This window comes from Xenopus tropicalis, chromosome 1 (assembly GCF_000004195.4).
Source record: "Xenopus tropicalis strain Nigerian chromosome 1, UCB_Xtro_10.0, whole genome shotgun sequence".
NCBI lineage: Eukaryota > Metazoa > Chordata > Amphibia > Anura > Pipidae > Xenopus > Xenopus tropicalis.
Window position 1 is genome coordinate 73,761,321 of NC_030677.2, and position 25,875 is coordinate 73,787,195.

The 25,875-nt window shown below is 39.0% G+C and overlaps 1 protein-coding gene across 4 annotated transcripts in view; it reads left to right on the forward strand.

Moving 5' to 3' along the window:
- The first annotated feature begins 444 nt into the window (after window positions 1-444).
- Window positions 445-25,875, forward strand: part of LOC101731251 (NACHT, LRR and PYD domains-containing protein 3) — a 41,599-nt gene continuing 16,168 nt past the window's right edge. Inside the window, exons 1-5 of one of the 4 annotated variants that reach the window (XM_031903129.1) lie at window positions 445-546; window positions 1,465-1,674; window positions 17,341-17,621; window positions 19,993-21,685; window positions 23,283-23,369. In XM_031903129.1, coding sequence (XP_031758989.1) covers window positions 1,616-1,674; window positions 17,341-17,621; window positions 19,993-21,685; window positions 23,283-23,369 — 2,120 coding nt within the window. In that variant the 5' untranslated portion in view covers window positions 445-546; window positions 1,465-1,615. The other 3 variants (XM_004911094.4, XM_018096275.2, XM_018096273.2) reach the window with 3 other exon arrangements.

The window sequence follows — 25,875 nt, forward strand, 5'->3', positions numbered from 1 at the left end:
TAACATGAGATTAAATAAATCATAGCAGCCAAACATTGGTCAGATTACTTCAAATGTTCATAGGGAGTGATTCATGCACCAGTTCTGGACCAGTTATGCACTAGGTTCCTCAAGTATCAGTTTCCCTCTTCCAAATAAGTGAAATGAAAACCAAATAAGTGAAATGAAAACCTCTGTTGAAAACATAACTGAATCTTTCGTGCCGCTGCTTCATGTTATGTAATGAAATGGATTTTACCTAGGAAGCACGTTTAAGTCTGAGAAACATGGGGAGTAAGGCTATGCTAGGGTTAAACTGGACAGTGTTAGCGAGATGTATTAGGGTGGGAGGGGAAGGTGAATGGGAAGTGATTCATGTGCGGGTAAGCATGGGAATCTGGAAGGGTGTATATACTAGTTCTGCTGTCTTAAGGACATTGCAGACCCACAAGGAGGAGACTTCTTACCAACACACAGTTTCTTATATTTATTTTTACATATATATATTGTTTTTTAATTCTGTTGCAGCACGTGTTAAGTTGGAAGTTTGTGTTATTTCGCTTATTGGTTATTATGATTGCATACTTATTTTGTTTCTACCTCTATACTACTCAACTCTTGCCTCCACCAGTCCTCCAACCTCTCATCTTCCTTATCCTTTTTTTACCTCTCTCTTCTTTCTACCTAGATCTAACCACCACTTTTTAAAGCTTAGAGCAATCAGGCTTTCCTATGCACCCTATGTTGTGAGCCAAAGAAGTGCATCTCCATCAAATTTATGTATTTATTAGTATGTCCTGTGGTAAAGCTTTGGAAAACAACAATAAAAAACAAAGTTAAAAAAAGGTGGAAGTTTGTGTTAGGGGGAATGATAGGATTTGTATAGGATGTCTGTGGCTAGTTGAATGGACACGTGACATATCACTATTAAAGGATTATTTTAAGGCGGCCTGCTAGGGGTTAGTTGAACAGGAAAAGAAGAAAGATTGCTAGTAGGGATAAGTTAATCTGTCCCGTTTTTCTTCACCAGAAAATTTGCAAATCTTTCAAAAGACAAATTTTCTGCCAGGAGGAAGCAACTTTTGCAACTTCAGAAAACCAAAGTGATGGCCTCTCCACCGAAGTTGCCTGTGGGATAAAACTTTCCACAACTTCAGAAAACGGAAGCAATGTGAAGGCCTTTCCTCGGTGACTCCTATTGTTGTGGATAGAAAGGCATTTTGGAGCAGTTAGTCGCCTGCGATAGCAGAGATCTATTGCGGGGGGACCGATTCGCTCCATGGGGCATCAGCCTTAGTCAGGGCTGTATTTAGGTCCTCAGCAGAGCTCACTTTACTTCGTCCCTACACTGCTTTACAGCTGTCTGTACCGTCCACCCATAGTAATTCACTGAATGAAGCAACTCCAAAAGAGGATATGTATATAGTGTGAGGGTATCAGTGTGTGTAGCCGAAGCAATAATCCTTATCGTCTTTCCTCACACAGCTGGAAGGGAGGATCTGGAATGCCACGCCCACTAACATCCCGTGTAAGGAGTGCGGGCAGGAGCCTGGTGGGGAGAGTGCCTCCAGGTCACTAGCAGTGGGGTTGAGTGACGTGCAAGAAAGAAAACACGCGTGGAACAAGGCGCTTATACATGGGGGAGGAATCGGTGAGCGCCTGTGAGGGAGCGATTAGCAGCTGGGAAAACGGCAGGTAACTCGCTGGCTCTGTGCTGGTTATGTTATAGACTGGCGGCATTATGCGAGTGAATCAAGTTATGGCTCTCAACACTTCCAGCATTGATATCTTTGCGCTATACAGGTACAAATCTATACAGGACGGTAGCCCCCCTGGCTTCTGCGATAGGAAACACTAGTGCCTTGGTACTGAACGGGTTAATTGCAGCCTTCTCATACACATACAGGAGTTAAACTTTGGTTGATGCAGTTAATTTATGGTTTCCTTGATATAGTGCAGAGATAGTGTAAGCCAAGGACATAGGTGCAGCCGTGCTGTGATTGTGGCCGCTGCTTTGTATCTGAAGGTCGCTGAAGTGTCAGTTCTGTTCCCTGCCCAACATTGCTTAACCGGGATGCTGCCTTTGATTTCTACTAGCTGTGGCTTTCAGTCTCAGGATCTACCAAAATATTTACTTAAACATACAAATCCTTGCACAATCCTGTGAGTCACACTCAGACATGATTCATATTTTGCACATGTTTTGTAATGGTAAATGTTGCTGCACTGCTCCCAGATATATATCCTAAAGTTTTCAGCGAACAAGGCATTTTGCCAGAGGCAATTTTCCTTCCCTGGGAAAGGTTATGATCCACCTGACTCTGTCCTATTAGTGTCAAAACAATATGAATTTTATATTTTAGTAGTCAGTTATTAGTATTTGCTTAAAGGGGTGCTTCACCTTTCATTTTTAGTATGTTCAAATGGTCTTCATTTATTTTGTATAGTTTGTTTTAATAATTTGCCTTCTTCTCACTTTTTCCATTTTTGAAATGGGGTCAGTGACTCGGGCAGCCTGTTATTGTTACTTTTCATTACTTATCTTTCCTTTTAGCCCCTCTTCTATACATATTACAGTCTTTCATTTAAGCCACTGCCTGGTTGCTTGGGTAATTTAGGCTAATGCCACACAATGCGTATGGCGTATAGTTTTGGCAGGCCGATAAACGATTGCTGAAAATACGGGCCATAAGCTTCTACATGTGTCGCACCCGAATGAGTGGAATATGCTCGGGTGCAGGCACATGCAGCCAAAATCCGCATAAAAACATTAGAGAATGCAAAGTCTTGTGTTTTTATGCGGATTTCGGCTACATGTGCCTGCACCCAAGCATATTCCATAAATTCGGATGTAGGAACAGGTAGGAGTGCATAGTGCGTATTTTCAGCAAGCGTTTTTTGGCTTGCCGAAAAAATAAGCCATATGCATGGTGTGGAATTAGCCTTAGACCTTCACAACCAGATAAGTGCTGAAGTTCCAAACTGGAGAGTTGAACAAGAAGCTACCTAATTCAAAAAACACAAAAAAAACTTATGACCAATTGCAAATTGTGTCAGAATATCACTCTCTACATCAGTGATCCTCAACCAGTGGCTTGCAAGAAACATGTTGTTCACCACCCCTGTGGATGTTGCTCCCAGTCGCCTTAAACAGATGCTTATATTTGAATTCCTGACTTGAAGGCAAGTTATGGTTGCATAAAAACAAGGTGTACTACCAAACAGAGCCTCCTGTAGGCTGCCAGTCTACATAGGGGCTACCAAATAACCAAACACAGCTTTTATTTTACACCTCCAGAACTTTTTTCATGCTCATGTTGCTTTCTAACTCTTTTACTTTAGAGCAGTGATCACCAACCAGTGGTTCGTGAGCAACATTTTGCTCACCAACCCCTTGGATGTTGCTCCCAGTGGTCTTAAAGCAGGTGTTTTTTTTTAATTCTTTGCTTGGAGGCATATAAACCGGGTGTACTGCCAAACAGAACCTCTTGTAGGCTGCCAGTCCATATAGGGGCTACCATATAGTCAATAACAGTCCTTATTTGTTTTATGCTTGTGTTGCTCCCCAAGTCTTTTTAAATTTGAATGTGGCTCATTAATAAAAAAAGGTTGGGAACCCCTGCTTTAGAGTGTGGCTCACATGTAAAAAAGGTTGTGGATTCCTGCTCTACAACATACTAAAAGTACATTTTTTAAATTTTTCTTCTTGTGTTTATCCTATATATCATATTGCAATAACATAACAATCTCTGATCTTTCAATACCATGGAGTTATCTTTTTGGAGAAAGCTTATACCTCTACTTATTTACTTTCTCGTCTAACAGGTTATGAGACATTGTCAATAAATACCATAATCTTATGAACCTAACCTAATGAAATAAAAAAGTTTTCATAGAGTAGTAGTTTGGGTTAAACAGTAGTATGTGGCATGACCAGTAATACCCAAAAAATTAAAAAAATATTTTTTTGGGGGAAATGCAGTACATTTTAAGAAAGAAATCATGATTTATAGCATCGTGATGCGCTCCTACCATATGTGTTACGTAGACAGCTTATTCATATAGAACTCATCCAAACGGTCTTAAAATGAAAGTGCTATAAAAAAAACTTTTAAATATAGGCATTGATTTAGTTTTTTTTACTGGTATGGGACCTACTATTGAGAATGCTCGGAGCTTGGGGTTTCTAGATAAGCGTCCTTTCTATAACTTAGATCTCCAAACTTTAAGTCTGCTAAAAAATCATTTAAATCTAGTACGATTGTTTTGCATCCAATAATAAATTAGTTGGGATCAAGTAAAAGTGTACTGTGAATGAATTATTTGATTAAAATGGAGTCTATGTGAGATTCCCTTTCCGTAATTCAGAGATTTCTGGATAACGGGTGTACAGATAACAGATCCTATACCTGTATTAATACAGTGCTGACATTTACACAGCACAACATTTTTTTATTAAGGAAGTAAAGAAGAAAGAAAAGGTATAACATACAAGTTACCGCAGTATAAAAAGGTATAGTCAGCAGGTTGCATTGCTTCATTAGATATTCCATAAGTTTGTGGGTGGAGGGTTGGGTGAATCGGGTTTTGATGTCCAGGGAACTATTTATATGGTCATGGTTGTTGTTATGTGATCTTTCTTTAGTGATAGTGTTGTTCACCCATATGGAAGCCCACCCTTCCTTGATAGGTTGTGTCCTGTTTTCATTCCACTTAGACATATATTTATGACAAGGTGTTCAGGAGATAGTGTGATAACAAGCTGATATATCTTAGAGATCAGACTTTTTTGGGGTAAACCTTGTTTGGCTATGAGCTCAAACCCTGTGCTAGCTTTAGTTTTTTTGTGCAGGATAAATGGCCTGCAGAATGTCTCTTAGTTGTAGGTTTTCATAAAATTTAAGGTCAGCTTGTGGAGCTTTCTCTTGTAGGTTTGGGAATTATAAGACATGCCTCCCAACTGTCCCGATTTTTGCGGGACCGTCCCTCTTTTGACAGCTCAACCCACAATCTCGGGTTCTTACTGAAAAGTCCCTCATTTCCCTTTGATCTCCTGCACTGAAGCTAAAAAAGATACAAATTTAATTAAAAGTAGCTTTTGGCTGAGAACCCAGAAATCTTAACGAGCGTCACCTGCACTTAGATAAATTGTTTCTCGCTTTTAATTAAATAAGTGGGCATTTGGCAGAGAGCCCAGAAAGGTAAATATCCCCACCTACACTGAGATACAGTTGTAACTAGTAAGCTAAACAAGTCTCTTAGGGGAACTGAGACTTGCAGCTTAAAGGGCAATTTCACCTTTTTTTTTGCAAAATTGTAATAACACATAAAACAGGACCCCAAAACCCCCAGAAATGTGTTCAAACTTTAAATAACCTGCCAAATTTAGTCAAATGGGAATGGTATTTAGGGGGTGTGGTTGCAAAAATGGGCATGGGCAAAAAAAAATGACCACGCTGCATGCGGCATTTATTTTTGTCCCTCTTTCCGTTTTCAAAATGCTGGGAGGTATGAATAAGATAAGACACTGTGGTTGGGTTTATCAGGTCTTCTACTCTATGCGCTTCTAACTGAGACCATCGGTGGTAGAAATGAGGAGTAGATCCAGGCTCAAAGGCCGGGGTTTTGGCACTCCAAGGCCTCCCCTCAGGGTTGGAGTCATTAATACAGATCTTTTTATTTTGTGCCTACGATTGCCCCAGATGAATGCTTGTGCCATAGTTTGTATCACCTTTAGGGGCCGATTCACTAAAGGTCGATAACGATTATTGCATGCTTTTTTGCGTTAAAAAGCATGCGATAATTAAGTCCTGATTCATCAAAGTCATTACGCATGCATTAAGACGCATATCGCATGCGCAAATAAATGCACTATCGCAATGCGTTATTTACCTCGCATTGCATTAATTCTTGCATAGAAATAATACTAACGCATGAGTCACAAACACCTATGAAGCGTTTAATGGGCTAAATATCGCATTAGTCTGTGTGAAAATTAACATCTACTTGAGGTAGGCGCTACTTAAAGAAAATTGTGGTTCCTGAGCTTTTGGCAACACAACATGGACTTTACAGTGGGATTTTTTCAAGTATGTGTTGGCCCTAGAGTGATGCATCCTCCAGTTTTCAGGGAAATGGTAATTTTCAGAAAAGTAGTTTTCCGAAAGTAATGGTTACGTGCGTAAAATTGTGCGCTAATATATGTAATATATCGCGCGCAGCGGGAAATAACACACGCGACGGGAATTAACACAAGAAAACCGCTCATCGCGAGTTAAATAACGCAAAGAACATCGCATCTTAATTATGACATGTGTCCTTTAATGAATTGAGCGTTAAGTTGCAAAAAATAAGAAGCGATAACATTTTTAATGCATGCTATAAGTAGCGCTCGTTTTAACGCTGTTTAGTGATTCAACCCTTTACAGTTTTAGTTGGGACCATTATTGGCAATGTTTCAAATAGATAGAGACGTTTAGGAAGTATACACATTTTAATGGATGTGATTCTCCAAGCCAGGATATTGGGTAGTCAGACCATTTTCTCAGAAAATGTTCAACTTGTCTGATATTAAAGTATAAAGTATTGTATTTGGTGGTGATCTGTATGCCCAAGTATGAGATGGAGTCTGTTTTCCAATTATAGGGGAAGCTTGCCTTAAAGTAATACTGACACGAAAAAACAACTTTTTAAAATATGAATCTACATAAAAAGTTACCTGTTGGTCATGTTGATCATTTTTTGCTGATATGGTTGCTTTTGTAAGTAATTGTTACTTGAAATCCCAAAACCTGACTGTTTTGCCAGCCTGACTGTCCCTTCAGTTATAGCTTCTAATGCCAACGACCTACTGCTGCACAAATATGGCCGCCCCCTCATAGAGGAACACGGGGGATCAGATAGGTAATGTAAAAGCACTGGACAAATACTTTTATGGCAAAATTATAAATAGCATGCAAAGACAATGATATGACCGATGTAAAAATGGTTTCATTTCTGGTGTCAGTATCTCTTTAAGGGCATCTTTAGTGTTTTGTCATAAGTGTAGGGGTATTGCCTCTGTTTTAGTTAAATTAATTTTGTAGTTAGAGAACAGGCTATATTCTTTAAGGATTTTATGTAGATTGGGAAGGGAGATATGTGGATTTGTTAAGGTGAGCATAACATCATCTGCGTATAAGGAAATTTTAAATTGTGTTGACTTTATGCATTCTTTACTTTGAATGCACATAACCATACATTCCAACCAGCAGTGTGATAAATATTAACAAGCCTTTCACTAAAGGATATCCAGTACTTCTTTGGCTTGTAGAGCAGCTCAGATCCTGAGAATGTTTTTTAGGATCCTTGCTATAAAGGCTAAGTTAAAAATATTAGTACAATGGAAGTGCAACTGATCTGGCCAAGAAGGCCTAAAGAATACACAAAAACAGGTTAGCATTTATCTTTGTGGTGGAGATTGTTAAAAGCACTTCTCTATAGGATAGCACATACTACAGCTCTCAATGTTTGCATTAAATACAGTAGATACTGTCATGGCTACGCATGCTGTTTTAACCCTTAAGTGCCAGCAGAATTTGACATTTCGGTTCCCCTCAGTGCCAGACGTTTTGTAAACATTCTGTGCTCTCTCAATTTACTGGGAGAAGGGTTAAGTTTAGGTAGGCAAACCATATATTGTTTTTTCAGGAGAACCCGAGCTTTCTAAATCTGCCAGAGTTTTTGTGTATTTCCACTTCTGGAACAAGAATTAGAGCTCGAAATACAAAAAAAAAAAATTGATATTTTTCACGATATAGGGATTTATACCAGAAACATATTTTATTTTGTGGACAAAAATTCAACTGATTTGGAAAGCCCCATGTCTCCCGAACATGCCAATACCTGATATGTACAGTTTTATGGAGATTTCTGTCTTCTATAGATCAAAAACTCCCAGCAGTATATTACCCAATTTTCAAAGCATTACAGCAGAATACGGCAAACTTTAGATTCCAAAGCCAAAAATCCTGGAACATTAGGTTTACCCCAGGAAACCATATATTTTTGAAAAGTACACATTTTGCCGAATCCGAAATAGGCAACCATGTCTTCCAACTCCTATGTACCAATCAGCAATACTTTCCTGAATTTAGCAGTTTCTATAAAAAATTATGAAAATTCAAAAAAATCCCCTCAAAGCTTCCACTTTCAAGCACCTTATCTCCCACAAAGCATTAGGTACCACATCCTAAAAACACATCCTAAATATGAAAGCCAAGGGTCCACCGAACAGTTTGATGCCCATTGTGCATAGGATCACCAAAGTATCTGGAATTTAGAGACTCCAAAAGGAAGTTAGTACAGGTATGGGATCCCTTATCAGGATACCCATTATCCAGAAAGCTCCTAATTACGGAAAGCCCGTCTCCCATAGACTCCATTTTAATCAAATAATTCAGAATTTTAAAACTGATTTGCTTTTTCTCTGTAATAATAAAACAGTACCTTGTACTTGATCCCAACTAAGATATAATTAATCATTTTTGGATGCAAAGCCATCCTATTGGGTTTAATTCATGTTTTATAAATTTTTAGTAGACCTAAGGTATGGAGATCCAAATTACAGAAAGACCCCTTATCCGGAATACCCTTGGTCTTGAGCATTCTGGATAATGGGTCCTATACCTGTACATACAAATTGCCCCGGAGATCTCTTTATCTACTGAAAATTCAACATGATTACTGCATTTTCTGTGGGGTAAAAACACAAAAAAAAATATTGATCCCCCAAACCCCCATATATTTTTGTGCACATTCAGGCGAATTCAAAATGGGTATCCTTGTCTTCCTACTCCAAACTACAGAGTCGCAATGCTTTCCCAAAATTGGCAGTTTTGATGAAATACCTGAAAAACCTTCCACTTTATAGCACCTTATTTCCCACATAGTATTAGGTACCAAGATAACACATCCTAAATATGAAAGCCAAGGGTCCACCGAACAGTTAGATGCCCATTGTGCATAGGATCACCAATGTATCTGGCATGTAGACACCCCAAAAGGAAGTTAGTACATACAAATTGCCCCGGAGATCTCTTTAGCTACTGAAAATTCAACATATTTACTGCATTTTCTGTGGGGTAAAAACACAAAAAACACATTGACCACCCAAAACCATATATTTTCGGAACGTACACATTCAGTTAAATTTAAAATGGGTAACCATGTCTTTCTACTCCAAACTACAGAGTCGCAATGCTTTCCCAAAATTGGCAGTTTTGATGAAATACCTGAAAATCGCATCAAATCTTCCACTTTCAAGCTCCTTATCTCCCACATAACATTAAGTACAAGATAACACATACAAAATATGAAAGCCAAGGGTCCACCGAACAGTTTGATACCCATTGTGCATAGGATCACCAATGTATCTGGCATTTAGAGACCCCAAAAGGAAGTTAGTGCATACAAAGTGAATACGCTGCAATATAAGCTACTGGCATGTGTATTACGTGCCATAAGACGAGTATGGAGACCCTAGAAAACCATATATTTTCCGAAAGTACACATTCTGACAAAATAAAAATGGGTAAATACATCTTTCTACTGCAAACTACCAAACTACAAAGCTATGTTAAACAGAACAGTTTTTATGACATTTCTGAAAATTGTCGCAAAGTTTGCATTTTACTTCATTATGTACCCCCACATTTTGTAACATATCAACATAAAACATTCTAAATATGAATGCCAGGGGTTTACTGAACAGTTTGATGCCCTATATGCATATATTTACCAAACTATGTGGTGTACAGGGGCACCCAAATAAAAATTGTGCATATGAATTTTCACATATGACGCTCCGGCTTGTGCAGTTTTTGCAGCCGGTATGTGTATTATGTGCCATAAGACCCCCTAACAGTACAGAGACCCTAGAAAGCCATATATTTTCCAAAAACACACATTCTGATGAAACAAAAATGGGTAAATACATCTTTCTACCACAAACTACCAAACTAGAAGGCTATGCTAAACAGAACGGTTTTTATAACATTTCTGAAAATCGTCACAAAGCTTGCATTTTGCCCTATTATGTACCCCCACATTTCGTAACGTACCAACATAAAACATTCTAAATATGAACGCCAGGGGTCTACTGGACAGTGTGATGCCCTATATGCATAGGTTTACCAAACTATGTGGGGTACAGAGGAAGCCAAATTGAAATACAGCAGACCAAATGTCCATGTGCAAAGACAAGTAACAAAGAACAATGTGAAATGCAGTAAAATTGCTACAATCCAAAAACAATCACTAAAATCAATGTTTTTTTTCCTAGTGATATCTGCAGTCAGAATCACAGTTTGGGTATTTTGGTTTAGGCAAATTAATTTTACAGACAAAGTCAAGCGAACAACAACTATGCATAACTGAAAATGCAATAAAATGGTTGGAAAGAAAACAGGTACAGGGAAAGAAAAGCTGCTGTGTGCGCACAATTCTAGTACCCAAAGAATTAGCTAATCTCTTTGTAAATGTAGCGTCTTCTTTATAAAATGCTCACAATTACAAGTATTTACAAAAGAGTACAACAGTGATTGAAAGACTCCAGGTTCCAGACAGTGTAGGATAGGAACCAAGCAGCTAGGCTTACCTGACAGGGAACTGAAACCTGCCTTTGCTTGTGTTACTGCAGAGCTGTGATTGGCTATCCCCCTCCTACTGCTTCTAGCAGGGACTGTTAAGACACGCCCACCCCTCATGTGAAACACGGACAGGGACCTGAGAGGATGTACAGGGAGCCTGAGTATTAATTTTTAGACCAAAGTGAAACCAGCACCATATATTATTCATAGTTGCCTATAAGATTAGAGTTACATTTAAAGGTAAACTATACCTCAGATCAATGTAGGTCACTATAAAATATATTGCATAAAACAGCTCACGTGAAACCCTGCTTTATAAAAATAAACCATTTTAATAAAAATATACTTTTTTAGTAGTATGTGGGATTGGGTAATCCTAAATAGAAAATTGTCATATTGAGTACTAAGGGCCGCTCCCTGGTTAGGTGTTCTATTCCTATAAACAAATGTGTATGTATTACACCCCCTCTGTCTGGCTGTCACTGCTGGGGAAGGTGGCAACATGGGGCCAACTCAGAAAACCATGGTTCTTAACATGCAACTGTTTAACTGGGTTTTTAAGATCTTCTTAAACCAGAAATTCTCTACATAATGATGAAAAATACTAGGAATTTCAATAAATATGACGTCTTTTTATTGCATGGTTTCCCCTTTTGCTGTGGGCTTTTTTTGTGGTTTTCCAGTCTGAACAAAATGTTGGCAATATCTTGTGGTCACTATAAAAGGGGAAATAAAATAGAGAAATAAATTTAAACATTTATAATAAATATAATAAAATTGCTGTAAATTGAGTTTTAAGATATCAAATATATTATAATTTTTCTTATTATCCACAATAACTAATAATAATCATTAAAGGGGAAGTAAAACAAAAATAATGCATTCTTGCTTAAATTACTTTTCTGAGCACTGGGGCAACTTGCAACATTTTCTTTAGTTTGTCAATATCTCATTTTTGCTAATATTGATATTGATATGATATTAGCAGTTACATTTCCAGATGGCTAGTAGAGAAGCCCTGTGTTGATTTTTAAAATTATGGTATTAGTGGTGCAAAACTAAGGAAATCTAGAGCAACAACAATTATTGTAAATTGCTAAAGTACACAGAAAAGCAATTTCACCCTGTTTACATTTCGGTTACTCTTTAATACACAGTAATGTAAATATCTTGTGATTGAAGTGTAAATGTTTCTGTAGCCTGCTAACAGCTTGTGTTAGTGCTTCTTGACTTTGTTCACAGTTTATAAAGCTGTGTATACAGGGTTGAAATACACTAAACATTACTCCTATGGTACAACACACAAAAAAATCATGCCCGGTTTAAATGTAGATTTTGACTAGGGTTGCTAAAAACCAAGTAGGGGGCAGGCGTGATGTTGCGGGGAGGAGGCGGGGCCACAACATCATAGGGCGGGGCTATGACACAGCAATCGGGCAGTGTTAATTAGCCCTGGCCGGTTTTCCTAATTAGGGAAACTGTCTAGGAGGTTTTGACCCAGGGAGCCCTTTCCGAAAACCAGGCTGTCCAGGTCAAAACCAGACAGGTGGCAACCCTAGCCTTGACTGACGCTTCTCTTCACACCATCATTTGGCTACCTAAATAAATAACACAGTAATGTCAAAATATAACAGAAATGTATTAAGCTGAATTAAACCCAAGTTGCCACTTATTTTTCTTGTGGTTTTTAAACACACAATTCCAAAACACAATGTAGAAACAAGCAGGACACAGCAGTACTGAAGTCTGCAATTCACCTTTTATTGGTGCTTATCACAACGTTTCGGGAACTAGCACCTTTTTTTAGTGGGGGCTAGTTCCCGAAAACATGTAGTGATAATCACCAATAAAAGGTGATTTGCAGACTTCAGTACTGCTGTGTCCTGAGTGTTTCTACACTGTATAACGCAGTGTGCCTGACATTGTGCTTTTAGGGATTCCTTTCACTGGAAAATACACTTGCATCTGTAGTTTGGTATGTTGAGAGCCAGTGGAGGTATGCATTCCCTAAATTTGGGTATGTCCCTAGGAAACCAAGACTAATGTTAAGGCACTAATTACTAATATAAACTATTTTTAAGCACTGGGATAGTGAACTAACCAGGGCTACTAGATCACTTGAAAATTCAGCAACATATTCAGCAAAAACAGCTAGAAGGGCTGCACTAATTGCAATATAATTTAAATGCAATCAGTGCAGTGCTGCAGCATGCATGTATTATACAGGTCCCTGAATTTTCAAGTCATCTGGTAACGCTAGGAAAGTCCCTTTGACTACTCAAAATAATATATGTATATTCCCTTATTCCTTTGCAATTTATTTAGGCAGGGATACTTTCCACTTCTGTAACCCCATTGTGCTGAGGGATATTTTCTGGGGGGAGAAGCTTGTCAATTTGTTAGGCATACCCCAATGACTCTAAGCGCCAATCACTTACACTATATCATAGTAGTTTTGTTCAGGTAATGCCCTGTGCCTCTTCAGACATAGCACATTTCCCTACACAACTCCTTTGAGCAGTCTCAGGTTCTTCTTGTTTTTTTATTGTGTGTCCACAGAAGAACTGCATCTGATTTTATTTACTGTTTTCAGCCCTTTGAACTTGGGGTTATATTTGCAGTTGTTATCCTTGTCTAACTTGCCCAAATTTCACATCATTTGTGTTCACCTACTTAATTTGTATTTTTGCCTCAGTATTGCATATTTACATGAATATGCAAATATGCTGGTGTAAGTATAATGTGCTGAATTATTGCTGGTGTAAATATTTAATTCATTGAAGTGGGAAAAATTTGCTAGTGAATTTACACCAATGATAGAATGTAGAATATTAGCTAGAAGGATATGAGGTAGATAGTGGGATGCACAAGTTACTGATCTGGGTTTCCAATGAAAGTCATCCAGCCTAAGGCTAATGCCACATTAGTAAATTGCACAATTTGCCAAAAATACACCAAGTTGTAACATTCGCCCTTATAGTAAATATTTAACTATGAATAGAAACAGGAATTCCTCTTCATTCACCTATTATATAAAATATAATAAAGCAGAATTCTTAAGGAATCAGATAAAAGTGAGTGCAGGACTGGCAAAACTGAGGATGACTTTGACATAGTTGGGCAGCTTGAATATATTGCAATATATGAACAAACAAATAATATTGATGATACTGAGGATATTATGTAAACTGTGCATCAGCATTCAATAACATGCACAACATACATTTGTCTTACATGAAAGGATGGAGTTCTGCAACTTTTACCCTACCAGTGGGCACTAAACCAGAACATTGTCCAACATATTAAGAGAGGTACCTATCTAAATCCTAATCTCATAAAAAAAGGTTTATATGAAATATCCTCATTCATTTTGGCATGCCATCAGAATAATCCACCTCATCTCTTTCTGCAGGATTAACCTGTCCCAGTCTCCCCCCCCCCAAGAGACCCCATGTCCATAATCCCTCAGGATCACCTGAATGGGCACTCCAAAAATGTTTGGACTTCTATTATCATTATTGATAATCGCTCGCCTATGCTCCAATAATCTCTCCCCAACTTTCAAGATTTTTAAGTTACAGACTATGTGATAAGGGAGAGGTGGGGCTCAGTTAACGCAGGCCAGTTAAGGGGGCTTTTCGACCTGGGTGTGTAGTTCTCTTTAAAACAATGGTTAATTTTTGATAACTGAGATACCATCTGATTGGTTATGAATTATTGCACTGAAGAAAAATTGCCCAGTGTTAGCAAATGAGCCCAGCTGTTTCTGTTTTTCGGACTCCCCTGTGGTGGCTTTGTATTTCTCAAGTGATTGAGTGCTGTATAGCTTTGATACAGTATTTGCACATGATTTATTATGATGACACATGAGGAACTTATATTGAGTTTGAGGAAGTAGAAATGCCCCAGAAGGATATGTTTGTAATCACTGCTGGCATTCAAACTAAAAGAAATTCTAGGATATTGATTTAACTAGAATGTATATGGTTTAGACTCCCAAAGAACATAGTTTATTGTGAATACCATCAGAATTGCTTTTTTAAGGGGCATTTTACTTACTTATATTTATATTTCTTGTTTAAATGTATCTGAATGGGTTATTCTGCACATAAAATAGTTGGACCAGTAAAGGGAAAGCACTAAAGTGCTTGGCTTCTTGAGAATGAAATGCATGAAATTCTTTCCAAGTTATGTGGCTTTGCATATACTGTGGAGTCACACTGGTCACAGTTTTCCTGCATGCAAGTTTCCCTGAAGTGTAGCACCACATGTGCATCACCTACTAGGGTGTCGCAAAATAATGGTTTGCACACACTCATTTAAGTACTTTTCCTAAATGGAATCAACCAGAAGTCAAAAATTCTTGAAACACTGCTATTTTGCTTAATGCCGCTAATCATCAGTTTTAAACAGCATTTTGGAAGCCATAGGTTATTTCAGTTCACACAAAGAATAGGAGTTTATTTAGTCCAGAACATTATACACACATCGACCTCAATCGATCACATCGATTTCAATCTCTTGTCTCAGGGTTCTCCTCTTATTCCCTTTTATAGTGCAAAGCCCACAGCTAACAGCATTGTCCAGTTGCTCCTGGATAACTTCTTGTTCAAAATGAATGAAATAAACAGGACTTTTTAATTAAGAAAAGTCAATGTTTTTTAGACAAACTGGTTCTTGCAAGATAGGTTATTGGATTACCAGTGAACAAATAAACCTCCTGAATAACAGACTTCTGCTTTCCCCTCTCACTCTTTTATGGGGCTAGAGTTGCTCTTTGCCCCTGGCTTGACTGTTTCATAGCCCATAGCTTTGACTAACAGCTTTTCCACCTGGTGTACTTCCCTGGGTAGTTCACCTTTTTTTTTTTTTTTTTACAGTTTTTGAATTATATTTCTTATTTTGTAACTCTTCGCAGCTTTCAAATGGGGGTCACTGACCACAGTAGCCAGTCCTCTCCTATTTATATACCATCTCTCATTCAAACCACTCTCTGGTTGTTTGGGTACTTTGAATCTTAGCAACCAGATAGCTGCTGAAGCTCCAAACTAGGGAGCAGCTGAACAAAATGTAAAAACTACAAATAATAAAAGACAAAAAGACGAATTACAGATTGTCTCAGAATATGTATATATCATACCAAAAGTAAATTCAAAGGTGAAATAAATCTGACACATTATGGTTGTGGCACGCTTCCAGTAGGTACCCAACTAATAAAAACGTGGTTATCTATTTGTCACTCTCCTTTTGTACCTTTCTGAGCTATCCTTCTTGGTGGGTGTTCTTATCTGACTTTTCTTGCTGGTGGCTAAATTACACTTCTATTTTACAGTATTTAAGTTGTCTATCTCCATCTAGTGATCATGACTAAACATTTCACCATATTATATCTTCATATAACTTTCACCTTCTTACAAGTATTATTATTATTAACATTTATTTATAAAGCGCCAACATATTCCGCAGCGCTGTACAATAAGTGAGTTTCATACATTGGACATACAGAGTAACATATAAAGCAATCAATAACCCATACAAGAGGTGAAGAGGGCCCTGCCCAAAAGAGCTTACAATCTACAAGGAGAAGGGTTGAGACACAAGGTGTGGGAATGGGCATGACAGAGTTGTGAGAGGTGTGGCACAGGGTATTGCTAAACTAGATTAGGGTAGGGTAGGCGACATAGACAGAGCCATCTTAATATAAAATGGGGCCCTAAGCATAATAGTGATTTTGGCCCCCCAACCTTACCTGATGCCTAAATATAAATAAAATAAAGAAAATGACACAGAGCCTATGCCTTTATGGGAGTGCAATTGTAATTTTTCCCTTTCCAGTATAATCAAGTGAATTGTGGCATGTACTGTAAAATGCAGCTTGGCACCCCAAATGTTAGGTGTGGCGATTTTGAGAAATCAGAAGTTGCATCTGAGGCTCTTTAAACCCCCTGCATTACCGACAGCTGGTGCATGTTGCATTTAGCAAAAAGAGTCCAGATTATCGAAGGTGTAGGTAGTGTTAATAGGGGTTTATACAAAAGATTCTGAACAAAAACAAGTTAAAATTGACCCTAGGGAAAGTGTCATTTTATTAACACTGGAGCTGCCAAGACCGTTGTGCCCACTTTAGCAATTCTTGACTCCCTAGATATCATTTTGCACATGCTCTTGCCTGTTTGCACCAGAAAATGATAAATAAGCCTTTAGTATGCTGTATAATGGCACAGTGACCCCACCATTAAATGGTGCAGCAACTCTAAGCATAGTAACTACAATAATCAAATGGTACAGTGATACTCAACATTAAATGTTCCAGTGACCACCAGTATTAAAGGGTAAAATAACTCCCAGCATTAAATTGTACAACTAATTTCTGTAAATACAAATATGGTAGCCGATTCAACGTGTTTCTATCTTGACTTCAACTGTCAACTCCTCACATTTTTCTGCAACAGAGCCAATAACTTACATCATGGCTGCACAGTGGCCACTCCTACATTACAGGATCCCAGCAGTATGTAACATTCCTAGCCTTGTATGTGCTCTGACAGGTGTTGTGGCTTGGGGGAGGGGGATGGAATCTCATATTGACTTTGTGTGAAATGGGTGTATGTATCTTCAAGTGCTGTGTGTGAGACATTGTAGTTCATTGGGATGGGGTTAGAATGATTTTACGAATTAAAATGAATAGAATTATTTTAGAGAAAAAATAATATTCCATTCAATTTCTGCTTAGAGCATCGCCACTTTCATTTTTGAAAACCCAACGAGGAATTCTTGTTGATGAGCTTGAAGAATATATTGACTTCATTGTTCAACAAGCACTTCAGAAACAGCTGATCTCAAAAGATGACTACGAGGACGTTGTGTATGAAGGTGGCCCCAGAAAGCAAGTAAGAAAATTACTTGATATCATTGACTGTCTTGGAAAAGAAAGTGCAGCCTGCTTCTGCTCTCTTTTCATTGAAGTCAAGTGCTCAAAACTGAAAAAAGAAACACCCAAAAGGAATGCAAAAGGTAAGTATATAGAATACAAATGATAGTGTTATATGATAAGCAAAGTTTACTTGTGAATGTTTGATTCCATCAACATGGCATGCTATCAGCAAAATCAGTACCTTGAAATTATACTGATGACTTAGAAGTTTATGGTTATTGCTATAGGGCATTTAAGCATAATGGGGCTTCAGAATTTGAGAGTTTGTCTTTAGTGGCCATTCCTAATAGGGTTAAGATATATCGCAAATACTTTAGGTGGGATTACTTAAATGGTAATTGGACATTTACTTTGTTGAAGTAAAAAGGAAAAAAACTGTCCAAGTGTTGCCTTTTGTTTTTGAGGCGCCTTACATGGATAGCCAAATACAACAGATCCAGCTGGTAGACTCCTGGTCTGGACATAGGCCTTTGCAGCCTTTGGTTTGTCAATGGCCCTAATTGTGTGATTGCTCTGCTTGGTTTCTCTCCTGGTACCTTCCCCCTCCTTTGGGGTATTTGCTTACCGGCCAGCTGGTGATCCCTTGATAGGAAGAAGCCAGACACAGGTGATTATAGTGAACCAGGTGAATTTTCTTTATTTAGGGCAGACCACTTCCAGGAGTGAGACATATCAATCAGGGCACAGTCTCCTTAACTTCACACTTAGAGAACCTCTCTCCTTGGGCTATCCATGGTACTCCCGCCAGATGATCCTCTTTGGGAGTCCCCCCCCGGTACTCTCACCGGGAGACCCTCTCATAGGGCTCTCCCCGGTACTCTCGCCAGGCTGACCCTCCCGTGAGACCTCACCCCGGTACTCTTGACTGCAGTACCCTTGGATTAGGTATCTCCCTCTAGCAGGGGCTTACTCCACCTGACTAGACACTTTGGGCCCTGATCTCCAGCTGATGGGTTGCTGGGGGGGTCTTAACACCTTTATCACTCCTGGAGGGGCAATGTCTGCAATGTCTGCCCTTTCTAAATATTAGCCTACATATCACTCCTAGAGTGATCTGTTACTTGAACGTCTATCTACTACCCAGGCCTGTTGGTCACCTCTTTCCAAGAGGGAGGTCCCAGGCTGAAAACCTACTGAACCAGGAAGCTTCCCCTTTTTATATGCTAACACACCATCCAGTGGCTGTTGCTTGAACTAGAGGGCAGTCCCATTTAACTGTTAACATCCCATACCACTTTATGTGTCCCAATACCACGTGCTACCCTCTGGGGGTGTACATCCTGAGGGGCCCAATCTTGGGGATCCTTACATAAGTATTAAAGGGGACCTGTCACCCTAAGAAATAATTCATTTTTATCATGTTAGTTGAGCAACATAAACTTTACTTACATTATATAAATTATTTACATTTTGTTCCTTTCAGTCATGCAATCGAAAATCATAGCAAGCAGGTAGACACCATTTTGTGGACACTATTATCAAGACAAGCTTTGCGTCATACCAAAATCTTGTATATGCACAAGAATAGGGGACTGCCAATGCCCATGCACAGGATACACAATTATAGGCAGGGTCGGAAACACCGGGACACCGGGAAAAATCCCGGTGGGCCCCAGCGGCCCAGTCCGACCTTTGCCGGCGCTCCCCCTACTGACTGTTCCTCCCTGACGCGTTCAATTTATACGCGCTTGGGGAGGACGTCAGGCGGGGGCCCTGGGGGGGGTTAGGGGGGCCCCTGGGGGGGGTTAGGGGACACGGCTGGGGCACCTGCAGGGCCCCTGGGGCGGGAGCCCCGGTGGGCCCTGCACCCCCCAGTCCGACCCTGATTATAGACCATGAGGAGGGCATAAGTCCAGTTATATCTATGAAGCACTGAATGGAAGGTGAAAGTAATTTACTGCCCCACCTCTATGCCTTAGGCATAGAGTTAGGGCAGACAATATATGATTTTGATGTTTTAATAAAAAATGTGGGTTTCATGTTTAATTTGCAAGGGACTTTTATTATACAGCTTTTTACATGTGGGTGACAGGCCCCCTTTAACCCACTGTGCTCACAAGGCTTAAATTTAAATCTTTGAGAAAAGGATGTTCTGAGGACACAGTAAATTATATTCATTATATAATAATATAATCATTTATTATAGCCTCATAGTTTATTGCCATGCTTAGGTGAAATAAACAAAAGTAAAACCATATTGTGTTCTACTGTGTCTAATTAGCTTATTAGCCCCATGGGCGGTGTCAAATCATAAAACAAAATATTTTTTCTGACATAAGATTATTTTAAACTGTTGCTATCAAGATAGGAACAATATTTACATTATTATGCTACTGTATAGAATTCATATAATCTTAATCAGATACATGAGTCAGTTAAGTTGTAAAGACGCTACAACTTGTGTTAGCTTATTTTTTCATTTAAAATTATATTTATATTTTTATTTCCCAGAGTATTTGAAGGGTATCCAGAAGCACAAAGATGTTCTTCTGCGCCGGAATGACTGTTTAAAGTATTATAACTGTAGACATGGGGAGAAATTCTACTTCTCCGATCATTTTGTGAACCTTCTTCTTGTCAAAGGACATTACAGTCTTGAAATCAAGCAAAACGAACTGCTAACATTTGGTCAACAAAGGATATGTCTTCAAAGCCAAAAAGAAGAGAGGCTTGACATTACACTGGAACAGCTCTTCCAAAAGCTATGTGACAGAAGGAGTCCAAAGAAAATACTAGTGAGCGGAGTTGCAGGGATTGGAAAAACTGTCTTTGTACAGAAAATCCTTTATGATTTTGCAAATACAGCAGCTTATGAAAACTTTGATTTTGCCCTGAATTTCACTTTCAGAGACCTTAATTTTATAAACAAACCGGTTACTTTGAGAGAACTCATACTTAAAAAACATGGGCATTTGTCACATATTCTAGATTATATTTTTAACAACAGTGAAAAACTTTTGGTGATTTTGGATGGTTTTGATGAATTTAAATGTTATAGCCAGCTAGATTTAGAGCAATACATATATGATCCAGATGAAGAGGCTGGGCTACCTCACTTGGTTGGTAGTTTGATAAAAGGAGAACTCCTACCAGAAGCAACCATTGTGGTTACCAGCAGACCAACTGTTGTTAACCACATCCCAGTTGATAGCATTGAACGGTTTGTTGTTATCACTGGGTTCTCGGAGACAGAGATAGAGGACTATTTCCAAAGATTTTATGGGGATAGTATTTATGGAAGCGAAATTTTTGATTTGGTTAGACAAAACTATTTCCTGTTTACTTTGTGTTACATCCCAGCCTTCTGTTGGATTGTCTGTAGCGTATTAAAAGGAAGCAGCACTCTTCAAATTGACCAGCCAAAAACTATGACTGATATATATTGTCATTACCTTGTTGTTTTATTGAAACACCACACACGTCAAGAGTCTTGTGTGGATAAAACATTATTGGATGCTGTTCTCAGCCTTGGCCGCCTTGCTTATCAATCACTTTTACAGCATCAAACACTTTTTTATGAACATGACTTGGAAACATTTCCTAATCTACCCAATGATATTATTAACAGTTTCCTTGATAAGACATGTGTCCAGGAGTTAGTGTCTACAGAGAATATTCTTTCATTTACACATTTTACAATTCAAGAATTTTTTGCAGCATTTTATTATGCTAATGAAATGCAACTTTCAGAGGATATTATGGACAATGGAGTACAGACAAGACTGGACATAAGTACTGGGTACTTGGATTTATTTAACAGGTTTCTTTCAGGTTTGCTTTCAGTGAGAAATCAAAATGTTCTTTCAAGACATTTAAAACTGGATGCAAGTAGGAAATCCGAAGCTTACAGGTCATGGTTAGCTGAATCAATTATAGAGCACTGTGAAAATGGATGTTACATATTTAATCTATTACATTGTTTGTTTGAGCAGCAGATGGATTGTTTGGCTGCAAGAATAACGCCAGCCATGTTACGTCTGAATTTGAGTGATAATATATTCTCACCTATAGATTTTGATGTGCTGACATATTTTTTAAGTCTTGTTAATATGGATATTGAAGAACTGGACCTGACGGCGACGCAAGTGAATGCGCAATATCTAAAGCAACTGCAGCCATATCTAAATCGGTGCACCAGATTATGGTTAGTAGGTTCATTGAAAGATAAATGCATCACCTAACATTTGGCTGTTTACAAATCTTTGCTAAACTATTACTGAATAGCTGTTGATAAAGGAATGCTATGTCCCTGTATGCAAGCTAGGTGCATTATAAGTATAGGAATAAAACCTGTATTTTTTTTGCTGGCAATCAACAGCACAGCATCCCTAGCAATTAACTATTTTTTTATTACGCAGACATGCTTTAGGTGTTGCTCTTTAGAATTGCTGCAGGTCCTTGCGCTATGCTTTGGAGCCCTCTGACTGCCCTTTGAGTACCGTTCTGTTGATATTCTGCAGTAGTGTATTCATAAGGGCAGGAGGGTGGAGTTAGATAGACATGCTCCTGCACTTCTGTTTAGGGTCGACTTAAATGACCCATATAATATACCAAATATAAAATAAGCAAATTAACATAACTTAAAAAACTGGAAAAGATTAGAGGTTTAATTTACAATGTTCCACACAGTGTCCAAAGTGTGCATTTGGCCATTCTTTTGCACTTTGTCCACTGTGTGGGGCATGTGCAAATAGCTGGTGGTGGTACACAGTAGACCCTGCATTGGGCTTAGTGGCAGTTACCTGCAGTGGGTTGGGTGGTTCCCTGGGTGGAACATCTTCCATTTTGGCCTGTGCCTATTGCTGGATATTTATCTGCAAATATATAGGGCCATAGTCAGAAAATATTGAGCTTTGGGCCCAATCTACAAAAAATGCTCATCTGTTTAAGCTATTTATGTATCACAGCTGTAATGCTAAGGGGCACAAATTCCTTTTCTGCCCCACCATAAAACTGGCCTTAGTACCAATCATCAGTGGTAAGGCCTGTATACTGTGACAAATACAAAGCAGTAATGTGTATACACATATGTATATCTATGTACATTGAATTTCTATTTATTTATTCTGTATCATATTTTAAATATATGTGTGGGTGTTAGAGGAACTTTTTTAGTTGGCAACTTGAGTCGTAGTTGACGTTATGTTTTTTTGTATATGATGGAGAATGCACTACCTGCCCTGTCATAGTATGAATAAATCTATTTAAGAGGCATATTTTAGTTAGCATACACTACACATTCTCCATTTGGTGAGAAATAAAAAAGAAAATGCAAACTGATTTGGATAAGCATTACAAAGACTTCAGATATATATAGGTATATTTAAGCATTTTAACTCTGATCTGTGGTGGGGCATATTAGAAAGTATATGGACTTTACTTTATGAAGAAGTGAATTTGGAGTGTGGAATATATTTCCTAGATTTTAACAAAATTATTGTAACGGTCTGGGACCACAGGTTAGTTCTCAAGCAGTGTAACAAATCATTTCATTAATGTGAGCAATAGCAGCAAAGACGAGTGGCACCCCTTGTAACTTGGTGGTTTCCATTTTGAAAGCATAAATCAAATTTTGGTGGTGTGTGGCACATGGGCATTCCATTTGTAACTTAATTTGCCTTTCCGTTACATAAACAGAAACAAGATGTAAATTATACCCTGCAAACTAGTTCCGATGTACATTGTTTCCACTATAAAGCAACCTGTAAATGTTTTATCTATTTTTTTTTTAATTTTTTTAGGATGGGTGAAAATAACTTGGATACAGAAATGATAACAGTTATTTGCAGCCTACTTGAGTCTCCAGACTGCCAGATTAAACAACTGGGGTAAAACATTGTCTTCCTATTCATTTTGTAAACGGATTGTTGCTACCATACTATAGTCATGTGCTGCATTAACTAACTGTCCTGGAAATAGGGTCAGTATACTGTATTGCAGAAGTGTGCTTAGTTGAGGAGAATAGCTTTGCTGGCATAGGTTTACAGGCCTGTTAACTAGTGTTGGCAGGCCATGCCACAATAACAAAACACAATAGTGAAGGTATCGGAGGGGATATGTCACTGTTGCCAGATAGCCTAAAGGCTGAAATTGGCCAGATATCGATCGGCCAGGTTAGAAAATCCAGTCGGATCGGGGACCGCATCGGCTCGTTGATGCGGTCCCCGAACCGACTGCCCCGTTGCCGCCTACATAATCCGGTCGTTTACATTTTTTTTTTAAAACTTCAAGCTCCCCGATATCGCCCACCCGTAGGTGGGGATATCGGGGGAAGATCCGATCGCTTGGCGATCTCGCCAAGCGAGCGGATCTTACTGTGTATGGGGACCTTAAGAGATACTGGTAGTTGTGAGATATGACAGTCCAGGAAGGATTGACACCCCCATTATCATATCCTAAACAGTTATACTGTCACACAGATTTCTGCTCAGTACAGATGAATTGTCATGTTGCTTATTCAGATGACACATCCCTAACAAATACCCTATAGCACTTGTTACTGGGTTCAATTTCATAAAAAAAGGAACCAAAATATCTTGATAAGTTATACTTTCCCTTTAAATATATGTGTATCTGGCAGTTTCCACAGCAAACAGCAGATGCAGCAGTTGCTACATTTTCTAGATTAATACAGTACATACAGCCATGGTATGCTGCCGTGCCCCCCCACCCCCAGGACACATTTTTGAGGCGAACTCAACTGGTGAAAGCGTAATCCAGGGGTCTCAAACTCGCGGCCCGCGGGCCATTTGCGGCCCTCGGTACAGTATTTTGTGGCCCGCACCAACGCCTTCTCAAAAGCAATGAATGGATCGCGAATTTTTATTGTGATTCAAGGGATAATGCAAGGCACGGCGGGCGGGAGCTGCTGATTGCGGAAATGACGTTAGGCCATCATAACCGTTATGGGAAGACGTTCTGTGTGCACAAATTAGCTCCTTAGCAGCTAATTGTGCACACAGAACGTCTTCCCATAATAACTGTTATGATGGCATAACGTCATTTCCGCAATCAGCAGCTCCCGCCCGCCGTGCCTTGCATTATCCCTTGAAAGCCAATTTTTTGTGAAATCCCTTATGCGGCCCAGCCTCATCCTGACTTTGCCTCCTGCGGCCCCCAGGTAAATTGAGTTTGAGCCCCCTGGCGTAATCGATCTGGTGTGAGCGTCCAGTGTACCCAGAAGGGGTGCGGGCCCGGGATCGCACCCTCCACACCCCCGGTAGTTCTGCCACTGCATACAGCACCAAAACTGCCCTACATATATACAACAAATACAGTGCGAGCGTAACTGGTATACAAAAAAATATTTTAAATCTCCAATGCTGATCAGTTCCACACAGTGGGGTGCTCAGTCAAATAAATTGTATAAAAAAATACTAGCACTGTCCTTGAGAAAGGTTCTAGTAAGGACCAAAACGTCGGAACTCTGTGCAATGTGCTCACAGTGAAGAAGTTGAGTTTTAATTAGGGTGTGCCAGTCTGAAAACATTATATATATTTATATATAGATAGATAGATAGATAGATAGAGAGAGGAACCCTTCATTTAACCAGATATCTAGGACTGGTCAGTTTTAAAAACATGTATGATCAAGTCAGAATGATAGAAAATGTGGTGGTTTTTGTTGAGTGTGCTGTCCTCAAAATGTGTGTGCTTGCATACAAATGCACAGTTTAGAGGGAACATTGCTTAGGACTATATAATAAAAAGTAAATATAGTTTTTTTTAAAGGAGAAGGAATGGCTAAATCACTAGGGGGTGCCAAATGTAAGGCACCCCAGTGATTGTAATCGCTTACCTGAAACTCCCAGCTGGTGCCCCTGTTAGGAGAATACTGCACTAGCCTGGGGTAAATGCAGCCAAGCCATCCTGCACATGCGCAAAGACCGAAGGAGGAAGAGGAACACTCGCATATACCCGGGCTGGTGCAGTTTTCTCCTAATGGGGCACAGGCTGGGGGTTTCAGGTAAGCGATTAAAATCACTGTAACTATCATTTTCCTTTAATTAAAAGATTAGACAGAGCACATGTTCAATAGCTCTATTTAATTTGGTCACAATGCAAATATATTTATGTGGCCCCTGTAATTGTACATTTTGTTTTATTTTTTAGAAAAAAATAGTAAATTGTAGCAACTAACAACTAATAGCTGTAAAGTTGTACAATGCTAAACCCTGCATTGGCTTTTAGAGAGCTATAAATTTGTCATGTAATCCTATAATGTAATGTTTTTTTTATGCAGTGTTTGGAAGCAAAATAACTCCCACTTATGGAGCAGTAACAGCTCATATTTCTGGGAAACTACATTGAATAAACAAATGAAAAAGACAGCCA